The following is an 18,435-nucleotide window of genomic DNA, read 5'->3' as shown; positions in this document are numbered from 1 at the left end:
CGAGCCCAGCATGGCCAACATGGAGAAACTCCATCTCTACTAAAAGTACAAAAATTAGCTGGGCATGGTGGCGCATGCCTGTAATCCCAGCTACTTAGGAGACTGAAGCAAGAGAATCGCTTGAACCCGGGAGTGCTCTTTTCAAATGCAGATCACAAATTCCTGTTGCTCCTCAAGTTCCCAGGAGTCCCTGTCTCAGGTTGTAGACCTAACTCTTCTCACCTGGCTACCCCCTCTCCCAGCGCCCTAGTCTGCCCCACAGTGCCATCGTGCCGACCCTGGGGACCTCCCATTCACTCATCTTCATCCTCCTGAGACCATGGGTCTCCCTCAGACATCCGGCCTGACCCAGACCTGAGGTTCCCTTTGTCCTACAGGCTCCAAGCCAAGCTCCATTTTTTCAGGGCTGTATGTGGATGGCCAGAGCATGTTACCATCTGACTCCTGTCCCCTGCTATAGGGTGTGCCCTAGAGAGTGGACATCATGGCTGACTCAACTGCATATGTCCTCATCAGCCAGCACGCCGCCTGTACCCTGAGAAGCTCACAAAACGTTTGTTGAATGAATGAATGAATGAAAGTCTTTCTTAGACATCCCAGAAACAGACTGAGCAAAGGCCTGGAGGCAGGATAGCCTGAGAGCAGGCAGCCCTCAGTGCAGGAGCCCCGTTTACCTGGAGCTTAAGGCCCTCAAAAGAGTGTGAAGACAGGCAAGGCGGCACTGGCCACTGAGTGAAAAAGCTTCCAGCTGGCTAAGGAACCTAGACTCATTTATAGGTACGAGGGAGTCACTGGAGGTAATTTTCTACCATGTACCCACTGTGTGACCTTAGGCAAGTCACTCAACCTCTCTGGACCTCACCTATGAAAAGGGAAAGTGGATTCTACCTCCTAAGGCCACTGAGAGGGATAAAGGGGAAAATTGTCTTGCGGGGCGGAGTGCAGTGGCTGGCACTGAGAACTGCGTGCCGGTTAGCAGCCCACAGCCTCGAAGGTTAGCAATCCAGATGGAGCAAGGGGTCCCCCAAGTGAGGAATGGGTTCCCCACTGAGGGAGGCAGTCTTGCCTTCCCCGCCTGGGGAGCCCCCCGGTGCCCACTGTGGTGAGGCCCACCTGTGGCACCCTCTGACAGCAGCTGCCGGACCTCAGAAAAAAGGCCGGTTTGCCATTCACATTAAGTGACATCATTAAAGGGCCTTTGGGGCAAGATGTTATTTCAAAAGAGAGATGAAACTGGAGAGGAGGTGACGACAAAGTTGGTCACATTAAAAAGCTGCCAGGAATATTAACATTCAGGGAAAAATCTCATCCCCATTCTCCTTCCCTTGCAAGTAGCCGGGGACCGGGGTCGGGCTGAGGCATCTGGGGAAAGGAGACTTCCGGCTCTTTAGGCCTAAAGTTGCTGGGTTCTCTCTGCTTGACTGGCCTGGTCCCTGCCATCCACACCCCACTGGGGGTGTGAGCCCCCGCCCCGCTGTTTATCTCAGTGTGGCCTTGGTTGGTTTGCCAGATTCAGCAAATAAAAATGTGGGACCCCCCGTTAAATTTGAATTGCAGATAAACCACCAGTACCATCTTAATATAAGTATGATCCATGCAATATTTGGGACATACTTGGACTGAAAAGTCTCCATTGTTTTTCTGAAATTCAAATTCAATGGGGTGTTTTGTTTCTTATGGAAACTCCAGGCCTTGGACAAATCACTTCACCTCCCTGGACCTCAGTTTCCCCAACTATAAAATAGGGATGAAAGTAACTCCTGCCGTCATAAGGATTGACTTTAACGTAGATCACATACTTGCTGCAGTATCTGGCCCTGATTGCTGGGAATCTTTGCCTCATTACCCTAAAGGTGCTGAGTTCTGTCTGCCTGACTGGTCTGCTCCCTGCTGGAGGTCCTCAGTTGCAACACCAGACGATTGCCACGTCCTGGCTGCGGGTGGGGCACTGCTGGAGGCTGAGGAGAGAGGGAGGCCCTAGGCCAGCTCTGGTGCATGGGCATCCCCCATGACTAGAGAGGTAGGACGTGTGAGGAAGGCACTTATGGGGTAGCGAAAGATAAGAAGGCAGAGGCAAGGGGCACCTGAACAAACAGCATGGACATTTGTGCCAAGCCCTCTGTGTCTGGGTGCTCAGGGAGGGCTGCCTGGAGGAGGTGGCATCTAGACAAAGGAAAAGTAGGGGGTAGTCATTCTACGGAGTCGGCCTCAGGATGCTTGCAGGGAACCAGAGCACGGCTGCAGCAGGGGAATAGCCAGAGTGAAGTGCGGGGATAAGGGTTATGAAGAAACCCCAACTGTGGCGCCCAGGCAGTGGCTCCTTCTCCTGTGGGCAGAGGGCCGTTATCAAAGGTTCTGCACCTCAGGAAGAGTGTCCAGGTGCATCGGAAGGACAGAGTGGGACACAAGTGGTGATGAAGGCAAGAGAATGCTTTAGAGGCCACTGCTGTCCCTGGGCATGGCGGAGGCCTGAACTCAGACTGCGGCAGGAGAGGGCACAGCAGGGAACAGCGACAACAGGCGGGGGACGGGCAGTCCGGCCCCGTTCACCCAGGAATGCTCAGGCTCCTTCCACAGCCTGGACACGGAGCCTGCCATCTGGGCATCATCCCTGGGGGATCTGACGTCACCCCCAGGAGCACAGCTGACCTCCAGGGCCTGGGAGCGAGGGGCAGGGCAGGAGGATGGGCGCACATCTCGTCTGCTCTGGCAGGTCCGCACCCCACACTTGACTTTTCTTCAGAATATCTCGATTTCCTTTAAAGCCCAACTGCATCGGTAGCCCCTCACTTCTGCCCAGTTACAGAACACATTCATTTCATGGCAGAAACTATTTCTACCCAAACTCCATTAATGCTCACTTATTCCTTGCTGACTCCCTTTGAATAAATATCCGTGAAGAGTCTTTCATTAAAAAATCAACAAGGGAGGCAGCCTCCTTGCAAGGTGCAGGTTCTCACCCTGCAGCGGGCTGGGCCAGCGGTGCGACCAGGGGAGAGCCAGGAGCCAGGCTCGCAGCAGGACCTAGGAGATCCCGCCAGATGCTCCCAGGGCGGGAAGCTCAGGGGCCCCATCGGAAGCTGGGAATGTGGGAGCTAAGAGGTCCAGCACCCCTCCACATGAAGGAACGGGTGTGCCTGGCCACACAACTGGGTATAGACAGAGATAGGATGCAAGCCAGGCCTCCTGGGTCCTTCACCAGGGCAGGCACGTAGAGTGTGAATTTAGGCACCCACGAAGGACTAGTTTGGCTGAGCAAAAGGGGCCCAACCACGCAGGTGGCAGGAGCAGGACTGGCAGCTCACCCCAGGCCCAGGCTGGGGGCTAACAGGGAGGGATGAGGGGAAGGATTTCTGCTGGGAAGAGCAGCCAGCCCTGTGCCCACCCCAGCATCCTGTAGCTTGGTGGAAAAGCAGGCCCGGGGTTACCGGTTCTGGGGCCTTTCTAGGAAATAGCCGAGTCTCTGCTTTTACATAGAAGTCTCCCAACTTTTACATGCCAGATTATAATTTACAATTTGTAAGATTGTGTGTACCAAACTAGACCCTTCTGCAAAGCAGACAGAGCCATCAAGTGGCCACTTTGTTCCTTTACCTTGTCCTTGGGCTCTGTAGAAGACAGCGTTTTGTAACCAGGAAATCAGGGAGTGGGGCAGGTAGGGAAGTAGAGTAGAAGAGTGAAAGCCCATTTCCTAGGGGAGCCCCGACGTTGCCCCCAGTGCTGCCCCCATGCTGCTCCAGGAAAGCCTGACGCTTCCCCTAATGCTGCTCCCACACTGCCCCAGGAGAGACCCAATACTGCCCCAAGATACCCCTGATGCTGGCCCCAATCCTGCCCCATAAGACCCCTGACGCTGCCCTAATCCTGCCTCAGGAGACCCCCGACACTGCCCCAGTGCTGCCCAGGAGACCCCTGACGCTGCCCCAGTGCTGCCCAAGAGTCCCCCAATGCTGCCCAGGAGACCCCCACTGCTGCCCAGGAGACCCCCAGCGCTGCCCCAGTCCTGCCCAGGAGACCCCCAGTGCTGCCTCAGTGCTGCCCAGGAGACCCCTGACGCTGCTCCATTGCTGCCCAGGAGACCCCCAACACTGCCCCAGGAGACCCCTGACGCTGCCCCAATGCTGCCCAGGAGACCTCTGATGCTGCCCCATTGCTGCCCAGGAGACCCCCAGCGCTGCCCCAGGAGACCCCTGACACTGCCCAGGAGACCCCTGGTGCTGCCCCAATGCTGGCCCTGACCCTGGCTTTGGCATCTGTACCATGTATGTCTCCCCACAGGGAAAAGGATGGGGTTTGACTGGTAGCCAGGATGGCTACTAGAGCCCTCTCCTGCTGTCACTCCACAAGCCCCTGAAACCCAGAAGACACTCGTTGTACTCTGGCCCTAGGAAGTTCAGAAACAGCGCCTCCTCCTTCAGCTGGGGAGTGGCCTTCTGCTGCACTCCTGAGCGGGTCCCAGCGCAGGTGATGGGGAATAGGGAAGAGCAGGTCTGCTCCCAGCTGCCCCAGGCAGATAGGCCAGTGTCCTCATGGCTAAATGGATGCTCAAGTCCAGCCCATCAAGGCCACTATTGCCCCTTGAGGGCAGCTGTCTTATTTCACTCTCAGACAACAGCAAAAGAGACTAGAAATAGACTTGAACATCAGAGCTGAGGGGCCCCCATCCAGGACCCTAGGCTTGGCTCTCTAACCTTTCCAGCCAAGAAGCCCTTGCTCTGACTAAAGATCTGTTATAAGCCAGGTGTGGTGGTTCTCACCTATAATCCCAACACTTCGGGAGGCCAAGGCGGGAGGATCATCTGAGTTTAAGAGCAGCCAGGGCAACATAGCAAGATTCCATTACTACAAAAAAAATTTAAATTATCTGGACATGGTGGCCTGTGCCTGCAGTCCCAGCTACTCAGGACACTGAGGCAGGAGGATCACCTGAGCCTGGGAGTTGGAGGCTGCACTGAACTATGATTGCACCACTGTATACTCCAGCCTGAGTGACAGAATGAGACCCTGTCAATCAATGCACGTGCTATGACAGCACAAACTGCAGAACAGACTCCAATGGCCTTGATCTGCTTGACACAGAGGAGGGGCCGTCCTTGAGACCTGCGTGGTTGTCCTCGTGATAGAATATCCAGGCTTACTGTTGGAACAACTTTGTCTGAAGATGACACTGTCTCCCCTTGAACCAGCTCTTCTCCAGTGGCTGCCTGTACTCAACGTGGGAATATTCTGTGCAATACTGGAGAGAGCACGTGACAGATAGGAGAAGCATTACAGCGTCAGCCTACAGAATGAGCCTCCACTTAGCCAGGCTGCAAGAGCCAGACCAGCCTGTTTTCCACCTTTTTTTTTTGAGACAGAGTCTCGCTCTATCACCCAACCTGGAGTGTGGTGGCACAATCTCAGCTCACTGCAACCTCCGCCTCCTGGGTTCAAGCGATTCTCCCACCTCAGCCTCCCAAGTAGCTGGGACTACAGGCACCTGCCACCATCCTTGGCTAAATTTTTGTATTTTTAGTAGAGACTGGGTTTCGCTATGTTGGTCAAGCTGGTCTCTAACTCCTGACCTCAAATGATCTGCCCGCTTCGGCCTTCCAAAATGCTGGGATTACAGGCGTGAGCCACCACGCCCAGCCTGTTGTCCATTTTTGTATGTAGATCCAGTCCTCAAATGTGTCTTCATTTTACTTACTCTTCACAACCCTCAGAACAAAACAAAACGAACAAACAAACAAAAAACAGCACTGTTTGCAAACCCCTGACGCTAGCTGCAGCTCCCAGGCCACCAGAAGGTTTGCAGGGGCCAGGGAGCTGGCCAGGCCCAGAGGCTCCTCAGCCCTGGTGAAGAGAGCTGCAATTCCCTTCTAAGCCACAGCCACAGCCACACGACAAGTGCCACAGACCACAGCAGGGGCCTGTATTACCCCAAAGGCAGACCGGGAAGCCATCCATAATTCTAGAAACATGGGCAGTGGAGAGAGGGCAGTGGCTGCCCTGGCTAGCCGTGCAGGCTGGTAAGCTGGGAGTCCCCCACTGTGATCCCGATGCCCACAGGGTAGGAGCGGCCCCCTCTCCACTCCATTCCATAGCACAGACCAGATACTCCATGCCTGTGGAAGTCCCAGCCAATCTGGGGATGACCAGCCCTTCTCCCTACTCTCCAGGAAGCTAGCTCACAGGCTTGGGCAGAGCTTGGGTCACAGAGAATAGCCTGGAGGAACCTTCACCTTTACTTTTATCACAAGGCATGAAATGGCCTGAGAGCTGCCATATTGCTTTCTGGCAGGGATTTGGAATTCTGCTTTTGTTTGATAAATGGAAATGAGGCATTTCCCAGACAGAAGCTGCTGGGCTGGCACCTTCAGTGTGCTTGTGGGGGGGTGGGGGGGGCAGGGGAAGTGGAAATGCCTGTTGTGTTCTTGGAGGGTTCTTTCAAATGACTCCAGCATATCTTATGCTGCTCACTATCTGAATGATTAAAAATTAATACCTTAATTGATATCTTAATCTTGAGCCAAAGAAGCTTCGATTCCTTCAAGAATGATCAGCAAAATGATGATACTTGCTTAATAGAAGGAATGAATCAGCTACTGTTCCATCGGAGGGCTTCCCTCACCTCGCAAGCAGCCTGATTCTACAGCTTAATCATGACAGATAAACTTCCACATGCTCCAAAGCTATTTCTGGTACTCCTTAGGAAAGGAGGGAATAGATAAAGAACCATTAGCATCCAATCAATGCATCAGCCTGCATGCCAGCCCGCCCGCTCAGCACACAGCCCCCAGGAACAGTGTGGAATGTCTCCACATCCTGTTAAAAAAAAAAAAAAGGCTACAGGGATAGGAAAGAGATCCTACCTCAGCTGAGCCAAACGCACCCTCTGGACCCTGCCTTGTAGGGTCAGTGTGGGCTAGGACCTGTCATTCTGAACAGCAATGGACAGCAGAGGCCAAGTGCTAGACAGTGGGAAAGACAGTGTGACCCTGGGCAACCTCCTTCACCTCTGTGCGTCTTGTGTCACATTTGGAAAAGGCGGGGGTGGACACCTGGGGAGGGGGTGAACACAGGGCTGCAGGACTCCTGAGTTCTGAACCATTGCTGATGTACAAACCCCACTGACTCAGGGCCAGCCTGGAAGCCAGTCTTCCTTGGTCTGCCCCGATTCATTTGGGAAAGCTAGAGTGTTTATATGTCTGATGAATTACGTAGTAAAAGGTTGCAAATCCTAGGTCCTTCTTTAGCCAAAAATCCAGGGATGTGTCAGAATAAGTGGTTGAGGAATCCTGCACCGGCAACTGAGTGGGCAAAGGACATGAAAAGACACTTCTCAAAAGAAAACATTTATTCGGCCAACAAACATTTTTTTAAAAAGCTCAACATCACTGATCCTTAGAGAATGCAAATCAAAACCACAATGAGATACCATCTCACTCCAGTCAGAATGGTGATTATTAAAAAGTCAAGAAACAACAGATGCTGGCAAGGCTGTGGGGAAATAGGAACGCTTTTACAGTGTCAGCGGGAATGGAAATGAGTTCAACCATTGTGGAAGACAGTGTGGTGATTCCTCAAAGTCCTAGAACCAGAAATATCATTTGACCCAGCAATCCCTTTACTGGGTATTTACCCAAAGGAATATAAACCATTCTATTATAAAGATACATGCACACATGAGTTCACTGCAGCACTGTTCACAATAGCAAAGACATGGAGCCAACCCAAATGCCCATCAATTATAGCATGGATAACGAAAATGTGGCGCATACACACCATGGAATACAATGCAGCCATAAAAAGGAACAAGATCATGTCCTTTGCCAAACCCTGGCTACTGTGCAGACATGCACCAGCAGGGACACAGCAGACCCTGGCTGAACCCTTCCCAGGCGTCAGCCTCCAGGAGCCAACACTGCAGCCTGCTGCCACTGCAGCCTCCACCCTGGCCCAGCACAGAGTGGCAGGCTGGTTATTTCAATCAACGGTGTTTTGAAAACCTCGCAATTTTAAACCTTTTAAACATGAGTAGGTGAGACTGTGAGAGCGCCAATGACTAGCTGGGAGTACTTACAGGCAATTTTAAATGGCTCCTGAAATCTCCAAGCCAACAGTCCCATGGGGCACCAGGCAAGGTTTACTTTGCCAGACTCACCCTCCAGTTGGCCATGTTCCCTGCCGCTGCGTACCCCGAGGCTCTGCCGCTCCATGCACAGGTGCATCCACCTTTAATCACCTCATTCGGATTGTTTCTGGCTCACCTGCACCTGCCTTCACGTCAGAATTTGCAGAAGCATAAAGATCAGAGCTAGGGGCTGGGCCCGGTGGCTTACACCTGTAATCCCAGCACTTTGGGAGGTCTAGGTGGGCAGATCACTTGAGGTCAGGAGTTTAAGACAGGTCTGGACAAGACGGTGAAATCCTGTCTCTGCTAAAAATACAAAAATTAGCCAGGGGTGGTGGCAGGCACCTGTAGTCCCATATACTCAGGAGGCTGAGGCAGGAGAATCACTTGAACCTGGGAGGTGGAGGTTGCAGTGAGCTGAGATCACGCCACTGCACTCCAGCCTGGATGACAGAGTGAGACACTGTCTCAAAAAAAATAAATAAATAAAAATAATCTTAAAAGGCTGGACGTGGTAGCTCATGCCTGTAATCCCAGCACTTTGGGAGGCTGAGGCAGGTGGACCACCTGAGGTCAGGAGTTCGAGACCAGCCTGGCCAACACAGTAAAACCCTGTCTCTACTAAAAATACAAAAAATTAGCCAGACGTGGTGGCGGACGCCTGTAATCCCAGCTACTCAGGAGGCTGAGGTTTCAGTGAGCTGAGATTGCGCCATTGCCCTCCAGCCTAGGCAACAAGAGCAAAACTTCATTTGAAAAAAATAAATAAATAAAAATAAATCAGAGCCAGGAGATCTGTGAGGCCCATGGGCCCAATCTGGCTGTGAGCAAAGTACCCAGGAGGCAGCGCCCTGCTCTTCTGCCTGGATCCCCACTTTCCACACACCTGAACTCAGTGAATTCTACCCAGGAACCTGGGCATCCATCAGTTCATCCATCACCGCATCCAACCCTCATCCTTCCCAGTGATCCATGACACAAATGAGCAAGGAACGAGAGCAGATTGGAGTGTTTGCAGTGACCACCGCTGGACGATTCTTCCCACTGAAGGGGCCCAGAGGCAGAGTACCAGCCTGAGCTGTGCTGCAGGAGGGCCAGGAGGGATGACTGCCCGAAGCATGAAGATCCAGAGAGGAAATGTCTGCACACCTGGAGTTGTGGTGTCCTAAGGCTTCTCAGCCGGGCCGAGAACTGTGTGCAGAAGCAATGGTCTGTGGACAATTCACCTGCCCCTCGGACAGCACCACCCACTTTGCATTCAGATGTTTGAACACAGCCTGTGTTTCCCACAGTGGTCTGATGGAATCCCAGAGTTTCAGGCCAGATGATTTGTGCAACCTCCTCCTTCTGCAAAAAGAAGATGATGGGGTCCAGGACATGAACTCCAATGACAGAGACAGCTATGGCCAGAGCAGGGAGGATTAAGGAGTGGCGAATGCCTTGGATAAGAAGGACTAAGGGTGCCCCACCTGCAGAGAGGAGAGCTGTGCATTCAGACCCAGCCTTGTCAGGAAAGCCTCAAGTCTCTGTTTATTAAGGCTGTAGGGAACCAGCCGTCTTGGCTGCAGTGGCAGAGTGAAAGCAGCCTTCTGCACTGCTGAAAATTGACACAGGCAGGGTTTCCCATACCCCTCCTCAAAGGCATGTGGCTGCAGCCCAGCTAATGGGGTCATGAGACGCGAGGAGAGAGGCTTCCAGATGGTGCAGATGAGCAGGACCTGGCTGGAAACTGCAACCACTCAAGCTGATGACTCTAAGCAAGTAGTAGTGACGTCCCCCGGGGGGTTGGCAGCCCCAAGGAGCATGCAGGGCACTTCCACACTTGCTCCTCTCATAACCCTGGAGGGAGCATCCCACTTTCCAGGTGAGAAGCCCAGGGTTCATGAGTGGGCTTTCCCCAGTTGCACGGGAGGCCTTACAACAGATGAAGACCCTAAGGACTGACAGGGAGCCAGGCAGGCGGCCCAGGTGAAACAGGGTGAGGCAGAGAGGTTACGGCCACCATGGCAGGTCAGGGGCTAGGTTATGATCACATTGGAGAGACAGTTGGGAGTGACCCAGACAGCGCTGGGGTCATTCCTCAAAGACCCCAGCCCACTCACCTCCACCAACCTGCAATTTCTCAGCTCCGCACTGTAGCCCAAAGGATGCATAGACAAGGTTGCTGTGGAAAAAAGACTCACCCAGCAGCATCAGGATGCTGGAGACAGGGAGCATGGGAGTGCAAAGCTGCGTGGTTTAGGTGGTGGTGTGGAGAGGATGCGGGAATGCCTGAGGAATGGACTTGTGTGCAATTGTGTAGCCTTCATGGTGGAGGAGGGCAAGCAGGGCCAGAAGTGATAAGGACATTTTGCAGCATGGTATCTGGGGAGAAGGAAGCATATTGTCTTTTATTTTTTCTTTTTTTGAGACAGAGTCTCATTCTGCTTCCCAGGCTAGAGTGCAGTGACACGATCATAGCTCTTTGCAGCCTCCAACTCTTGGGCTCAAGCAATCCAGCCTTCTGAGTAGCTGGTGCTACAGGTGAATGTCACCACACCCAGCTAATTTTTTATTTTTTCTTGCAATGGGGTCTCACTATGCTGCCCAGGCCGGTCTCGAGTTCCTGGACTCGAGTGATCCTCCAGCCTCAGCCTCCCAAAGTGTAAGGTGGCTTACAGGCGTAAGCCACCCTGCCCAGCCCATATCATCTTTCTATTAAAATAAGGTAATGGCTTGTTGGACATTAGAGCTGTCACACCCCACTTCAGGCCAGGCACTTGTGTCTGATCCCACTAGGATCTTAAAGCGTGTGGTCTGTAAATTACAAACCACAGCAACAAAATGTTTTGTCATTAACCAAGGCAGCCACCAGGCACCAGGCTCCAGCTGGGTGCTGAGCGCGAGCAGCCCCAGCCTGGGGAAGCCTCACTGTCCCCGATCTGCTGTGAGTTGCTTGGTTCTTGTGACTTAGGCGTTAACCTTGCCTGTTTTCTCATCCCCTGCAGGCACTGGCCGTAGCTACACCACAGACCCACTCTTGTCCCTGCTTCTGTTAGCTCTGCATCAGTTCCTGCGCCTGCTGGAGGGACACTGACAGACATGGCCAACCTGAGCATCTCAGAGGCCATACACGACCTGCCCGGGGGCCCTCGGTGAGGACCCAGCCACTGAATGGACACAGAGAGACTGAGAGACGCATGAAAATGTCCACATGGAAAATAAATAAATCATATTTTTGGGGAAGTTACACAAATGTAGAACACCTAAAATAATGCATCTAGTTTCCAAATAATTTGGAGTTTGGCCCATGCTTCTGCGTGGGAATCAATGATTTCTCTACTTCAATGTAGTTTTCTTTTCCACGCTTTTCCTCCAAGTCTTCATTTTGCACGAACTGTTGAGCAGTTATCTTTAGGATAATATGTACAAATGTTGGGGTCGAAGCCTTTCTGACAAAGCGAAATATTTTTAGTAGGTTATTGTGTTTAGGATTTTTTTTTTAATTTACTTTTTTTCTTTGGGGGCTTTTCTTTTTTATTAAATTATTTCTTTTGAGGCATTTTGATTAAAAAAAGACACATCTTATCATAATTAAAATTCACTGTCAATAATATTTATTTTTAAATAAAGATTGGAAGCGAGTTCAGACACTTGTTTATAAACTGTATTGTATATTGCTGAAGAACAGTTGAATAAAAAACAACTTTGAAATAACCTTTCTACAGCCATGTATGAATGTCAAGGCTTGGTGCCCGCTGCAGCCTGGCTGCTGTCCCCTCCTGTGTTCTGATGCCAGCTGCACTTTTGGCAGGGTGTCACCCAGCATGGAGGACAGCCCGGGGCACCTGGCTGAGACCACACTCAGCAGATGGGAGCACCTGCCCAGCCTCCCCTAGGGACAGGGCACCACATAAATGCTATAATGAGGCGAGCCCCCAACCTGGGTCCTGAAGGAAAGGAACAGGCGTGAAATAAGTCAAGAACCATTCCTCGCCCATTTGGTTTCAATCAATCATGCAATGCATTTGCCCACTTGGAGACTGTATGTCAAGGTGCATTTACTGTGGTTGACTTTGCTGCTCGTTTGAAGAGGGAATTTGGGGAGGAGGTAGGGATTGCCACAATCCCTCCCGTGCATCTGAAGATTGCTTTGAGCATCTGAAACTCATGGATTTGGGGCAGGTTACACATGTCCTAAGGAAACTGGCATGCCCTGGGTGAGGGCTCATGTATACTTCATTCTGTGACAGCATCTCATTAGATAGCTGGCGCCCATGGATTTGTTTAAAATCCAGCCAGATTTCAACACCTGCAGTTTAAATAAGTGTGGTTGTCATTGATGTTGTTCACCAAATACCTCCGTTCTCTGCTGGCCAGGCATGCAGCAGGATGGCACTTCCTGGCCTCCTGTGGTGGGTGGGGCTGCAGCTCTGGTGAATGAGCTGAGAACAGAAGGGACCCGCATTGCTTCCAGTCCAAGGCACAGGACTGCTGCTTCGAGGCCCTCCAAAGCACTTGTCTTCTAAAGTAACGACTCGCAGCGTTCACATCAGCAAGTGTTCTGCCAGCCTAGGTCCCTGAGTGACTGCGATGAACATAGCCTTCCCTGCGGCCAACGCTGGGACTTGCAGCCCCATGAGGAGTCCGCCATTGCTGCTTCACCCACTGATCTTCGGGTGTTATGTCAGCATAACCCAGCCTGTCCTGATTGGCTCAGTGTGTAGTTGACTGACTGTATTTAGTTTGGGGGAGGAGACATTGTGCATTTGGACAGTCCCACGTGTACGGAGGCCCCCAGGGAGGAGCTGATGTCCAGGGAGTCCTGTGTGGACAGAACCTGGGGACGGCTGTTTCTGATGGGCACATTAAGTTGTTTCACATTTCCTTTATATTGATCAGCACCAATCGAGCTGTAAATTTCATCACTGTGTCTGGTGAATTGTGATTCTGTCCAGGAGGATCATCTCCTTTTATAGTTAACTCAATACTGCAGCAGCTAATGTCATGTTAAATACCAGCCCGGTGTGCTGGAAAGTAAACCATACTTCCCAGATACCAGTGGAACTGGTACAATGTGTCAGTAAGGCTGACATTGTGCCAGATTGTTCCAGGGGATGGAGGGCTGGGGAGCCACTCCCCATTACCAAAATCAGATGCTCCTGTACAAACACAGGTGGTCAGGTCCCAACCTGGAAGCTCCCACCATTTAGCATGATATGTACAGAGGAGGGGTAGCTGTAATGTGTATAGGGGAAATCAATAAAAAAGCACAAACAGGCCAGGTGCGTTGGCTCATACAAGCGAGGCAGGCAGATTACCTGAGGCCAGGAGTTCGAGACCAGGCTGGCCAATACGGTGAAACCCTGTCTTTACTAAAAATACAAAATTAGCCAGGCGTGGTGGCCCCGCACCTACAATCCCAGCTACTCAGGAGGCTGAGGCAGGAGAAACGCTTGAACCCCAGAGATAGAGGTTGCAGTGAGCCGAGATCGTGCCACGGCACTCCAACCTGGGCAACAGAGCAAGACTCCATCTCAAAACGAAAAAAGAAATGCAATGAGAAGATGGACAAAGGATATGAACGCCATATCACGGAACAGAAAATACGGCCAGAAAAAATATAAAAGGCTTTCAGCCTCAGTAGTTATAAGAGAAACGCAAATCAAGGCCACAAGGATTATGCCCACTTAACTACCAAAAATTTAAGTCTGACAAAGGCCGGGTGCACTGGTTCATGCCTGTAATCTCAGCACTGTGGGAGATGAAGGCTGGAGGATCACTTGAGGCCAGGCATTCCAGACCCTGTCTGGGCCTAATAGCAAGACCCCATCTGTGTTAGTCCGTTGTTAATTGCATTGCTGTAAAGAAATACCTGAGACTGAGTAATTTATCAAGCAAAAATGAATAAATGGCCGGGTGCAGCGGTGACAATTGGTGGGTGCCAAGTAACAGCTGCCCCATGATACCCCAGGAGGTCTTTTCCCTGGCTCTACCCTGGCTTCACCCCTTACAGCCCCGCCAGCTGTGGTCACCGTACTGGCCTCACAGGGTCAGAGAACATTGTAGCCATTCAGAATATTTCTCAAAGAGAACTGAAGCAAAAGTAGTTTTAGGGTTAACCAGAATCCCATTCCTGAAGCAGGTAATTGATGTTTTCCAATAACATGTATCCAGTTTTCGATTTAAGAACACAGCAAAGAAGTTAAATTAGATTGCAGATAACCTGCGTTTTCTTTTCTGTGCAAGATTTTTCTGTGCTTTTTTTATTTTGGTAAATTATAGTATACAAAATATTCTGGTTTTGCTTTGGAACAAGGTCTGCAGTGTGTCTAAAACACAATCTACTAACATGCGCTATCTGCATAACCGATTAATTCCCTGTTTTCAACCAGACATCTTCCTGCTCCCTAAATACCAAAAGACGTGGCCATTATCGTTTCAGCCTCCTTCACAGACTCATTTCTAAGCCCTTCAAAAGCAAAATTTTCCTCCCTCCGCCTCCACCTGCCATGGTTTCTCCAAACTGCGCCCTAATGAATTGGTGCTTTTAACTAAGACAGACCATGGTCACCGTTCAAAACGTTAATTCCCATAAAATGCGATGTCAGTTTTACAAGGAAGGCTCTCCTTTATCAGCAAAAACTGATTCCATTTGACTGATTAATTGCCCTTAGAACTGTCAAAGGCTTCCAGAGAAGGGATGACAACTTGGGAGAAGGCAGCCATGCAGCCTTGTGGTGTGGGGCACTCCTGGGCTGGGGAAACCAGGAGATTACAAATGGACAAATAATTAATTCAAATCAATACAGTGAGGGGTTCAGGCTGAGAGACATTCGATTACATTGCTCAAAGAGAAGATGCTGATCTTCAGCTAGTCTGCTCCATGCTGCAAATAATAGAGCATTTTTAATTTGGGCAGCAGGGATGTTAATCTTTTGCCGTGTAATCCAGTCCTTGGGGAATGCCATAAATATGTGGCGCTGTGCATGTGAGTTTCCCCGTGGAGGACCCTCAATCAACCCAGCTCTGGCTTTCCTGCCTGTCCGTATGTCAATCTCTCAACACTCAATTAGGAAATATATGATAGGCTAATAGATGATAGATGGATGGATGGATGGATGGATGGAAGGATGGATGGATGGACGAATGGATGGATGGATAGAAGGCTATAGAGGCAGACAAATGTTCAAAGGTTATCAGACATCCCTCACCCCCCAACCATAAACAGTTTATGACTTCTGGGTTTTGCCTGAGCCAACACCACAAATAAATCCCCAAAGAATTATTCACATTTCAAAAAGGATTCACTTCAGAATACCTTTAAATAGCAAGCTCCTGTAGCATGTTTAAAGTGCGATCTGAATCTCAACTTTATTATACAGAGAAAGAGAAGTACACATACACACGTGAATAAAGATTTAGAAGGTTAGACACCAAGGTGTTAGAAGTTTATGTTTCCATGTAAGTGGGATCGTATGTACTTTAATGCCTGACTGAAGTCTGGCTTCTCTGTAATGAACATTTATTACTTCTGTTATAAGATAAAAGCAGTAAACTATATTTAATTTAACAAAAGACAATTTCGGCCCCCAAAAATGTAAGATTCAATTTATGAAGATGTAACTCTCCACGTGTTTTCGGAAGAACATTTGCTCTGTAAAAAGAGACTCTGGCCAGGCGAGGTGGCTCACACCTGTAATCCCAGCACTTTGGGAGGCCCAGGCGGGCGGATCACGAGGTCAAGAGATCGAGACCATACTGGCCAACATGGTGAAACCCCATCTCTACTAAAAATACAAAAAAATTAGCTGGGCGTGGTGGCATGCGCCTGTAGTCCCAGCTACCCAGGAGGCTGAGGCAGGAGAATTGCTTAAACCTGGGAGGCGGAGGTTGCAGTGAGCCGAGATCACACCACTGCACTCCAGCCTGGCGCCTGGCGACAGAGCAAGACTCTGTCTCAAAAGAAACAAACAAAAAAAAAGAGGTTCTGCAGGAATGTGCTATTTAGTCCTTGTTCTTTGGTAGCTGAGGCTACCAGAGAAGGAGGCTCTGAGCACAGTCCTTGGGTAGGGAGCTTGAGGCACCTCTGGGCAGGTGATCTCCTACCACACCCACCACCCCAAGAGATGGCCCCCTAAGAGGTCTCCTCATGGCAACCAGGACTCAGGAGAAAGAGAGGCTGGGAATGTGAGGCGCCCCAGGGACCATGGCCCCACAAAGCTCTGCAGTGCCTGGACATTAACTATGTGTATTCATTCAATAAACACACATTGATCACTACTCCCTAAACAGACCTGTACAGAAGAAAGAGATGACTATGGAAGGGTCACCCCCATCCCCCGGTAAGGGAGCTGGTGGTCTGATAAGAGGAATCAATGCCTCACAGCTAAGTGGAGTTCAAGCTGGACTGTAAGACCCACAGTAGGGTGCCTAGAAGGGGACTCAGGAAGCGAAACAATTCATCGTGATGGGTGGGGGTGGGGAGACAGCAGGGACTTATGAAACGTTTGTGGATGAGCTCAAGTACTATTTAAGCTGTGTCTTAAGAGGCCTCCTTGTCGCTCCCTGATGCTCGGAGGGTCTTATTAGACACAGACAGCCGGATCTCCCTACAAACAGAGCCACTGTCGTTTGGGTAAAAGTCAAGCCTTTCTCACCAGTGGCTGTCACCAGAAGTGGCTCATCCCTCTCTGGCACGTGTTGAGATGTGGAAACAAGAGCCAGTGAGTCTCGGGGTATCTGAACCACAGGCGGCCCATGTGGGAGTCTCGGAGCCCACTCAAGATCGGGACAGGGCCGTGGCAGGCGGCATTTGTGGAACGTTGAGTCAGCCCCGGAGAGTGGCCGTCCTAAGTGGCTGCAGCAGGCGGTGCCTGGGAGAGACAGGCTGCACCGCATGAATCAGAGGGCACCTGTCATGATGGAGACAGATGTGTGGGGTAAGCCAGGCACACCACAAATCAAAAATAACAAGGAAAACTCTGGGCAAATGAAACTAGAGAAACGTCAGCTATTAGCCTTGCCAAAGCCAGGCTGCTCTGTGCACCGAGACTCAGCCGAGCCGAGACAACAGAAATAGGGCTGGTGGACGTTTCTCAAATGAATAGTCAGAGAGAGCCACGGGATGCATTTGTTGACTGTGTCAAAAACTAAAATCAGTCAAATAAATGAGAAATTTGCCATTTCCCCCCTAAATTTTATGAGGCGGGGACTAAGAAAATGATCCATCAAGCAGGAAATATTTTAGCAATTGGTTGTTATTTATTAAAGAGGTGTGCAGAGTTTGGCATGCTACGGTGTACATTTTCTACAAAATAGAAATCCATAAAAAACAGAGAGGCAATTGAGATTTCATCCCTGCTTGTTACTCTGAATTTCTTGGTTTCCCAGTGTAGGTCACTGGTAAAGATGAAAAGGGGGATTTTCACTATAAGATCATAGGCAAGACCAGTCTGGCCAATACGGCGAAACCCTGTCTCTACTAAAAATACAAAAATTAGCCAAGCATGGTGGCACACTCCTGTAGTCCCAGCTACTCGGGAGGCTGAGGCAGAAGAATCACTTGAACCTGGGGGGTGGAGGTTGCAGTGGGCCGAGATCATGCCACTGTACTCCAGCCTGAGCTACAGTGTGAGACTCCATTTCAAAAAAAAATCATATGCAAATGACCCTCGAGATAATGATTCGGCCACTCCAATGTGAGGTATCTCCTATCTTCCCCCAGCCTGGCTTACTCAGGCACTCAGGAATAGAGATGTGGCCTTTAGCTGTATCCTGACTATAGCAGAATCTTTTCGTGCCGTGAATGACATTCCCTCAGCCCTCTCCGACTTCGGCCTCAGCTGGGGTGGAAGCTTCCAGGACAGACCCAGGCTCCTGTGGAGGAGAAGCAATTACTCAAGGGTGAACCCCACGCCTCTCTGACTTTCCCTCCGGGGCTTCCTCTAAGCCATATACCCAGTTCGGCTCAATCGAAGACTCCCCGGAAGCACACTGCAGTTGGTGGCCCCTGGAGGGTTCCACAAGTGAATGGCTGCATCTCCCTGTCCACAGGTTCATCCTTCCGGGAGGATTGTGCCTGCCCCTCAGCGTATAGTCACACTCCTGTGGCCCAAGCAGCAAACTCCATAGCACAACCTTTCGTGGCTTTTTCTTCTTCCAGACTCACTCTCTCTTGCTCCTTCTCCCACTTTCGAGACTGACCCCCAACAAATGACTTCCCGCTCTGTCCTTGCCCTAGGCTCTGATGAGGATACAGACCATGCTGCTATGTGATAGCCAGCATCCATTTTCCTTCATCAGGGCACAGACTGGGTGTTTTCTGTTTTTGTTTTGTT

At 50.7% G+C, this 18,435-nt stretch overlaps 1 protein-coding gene across 3 annotated transcripts in view; it reads left to right on the top strand.

The window, feature by feature from the left end:
• Positions 1 to 11,812, top strand: part of VSTM2B (V-set and transmembrane domain containing 2B) — a 28,417-nt gene extending 16,605 nt beyond the window's left edge. For all 3 annotated transcript variants that reach the window (XM_032249196.1, XM_032249195.1, XM_032249197.1), the window contains one exon: positions 11,104 to 11,812. In XM_032249196.1, the coding sequence (XP_032105087.1) occupies positions 11,104 to 11,192 (89 nt within the window). In that variant the 3' untranslated portion in view covers positions 11,193 to 11,812. The remainder of the gene's footprint in view (positions 1 to 11,103) is intronic.
• Positions 11,813 to 18,435: the final 6,623 nt, after the last annotated feature.

This window comes from Sapajus apella, unplaced genomic scaffold (genome assembly GCF_009761245.1).
Source record: "Sapajus apella isolate SASKATOON/1434 unplaced genomic scaffold, GSC_monkey_1.0 scaffold68, whole genome shotgun sequence".
Lineage (NCBI taxonomy): Eukaryota > Metazoa > Chordata > Mammalia > Primates > Cebidae > Sapajus > Sapajus apella.
Note: the sequence above shows the minus strand (reverse complement) of the source record. Positions and strands in the feature narration are given on the sequence as shown.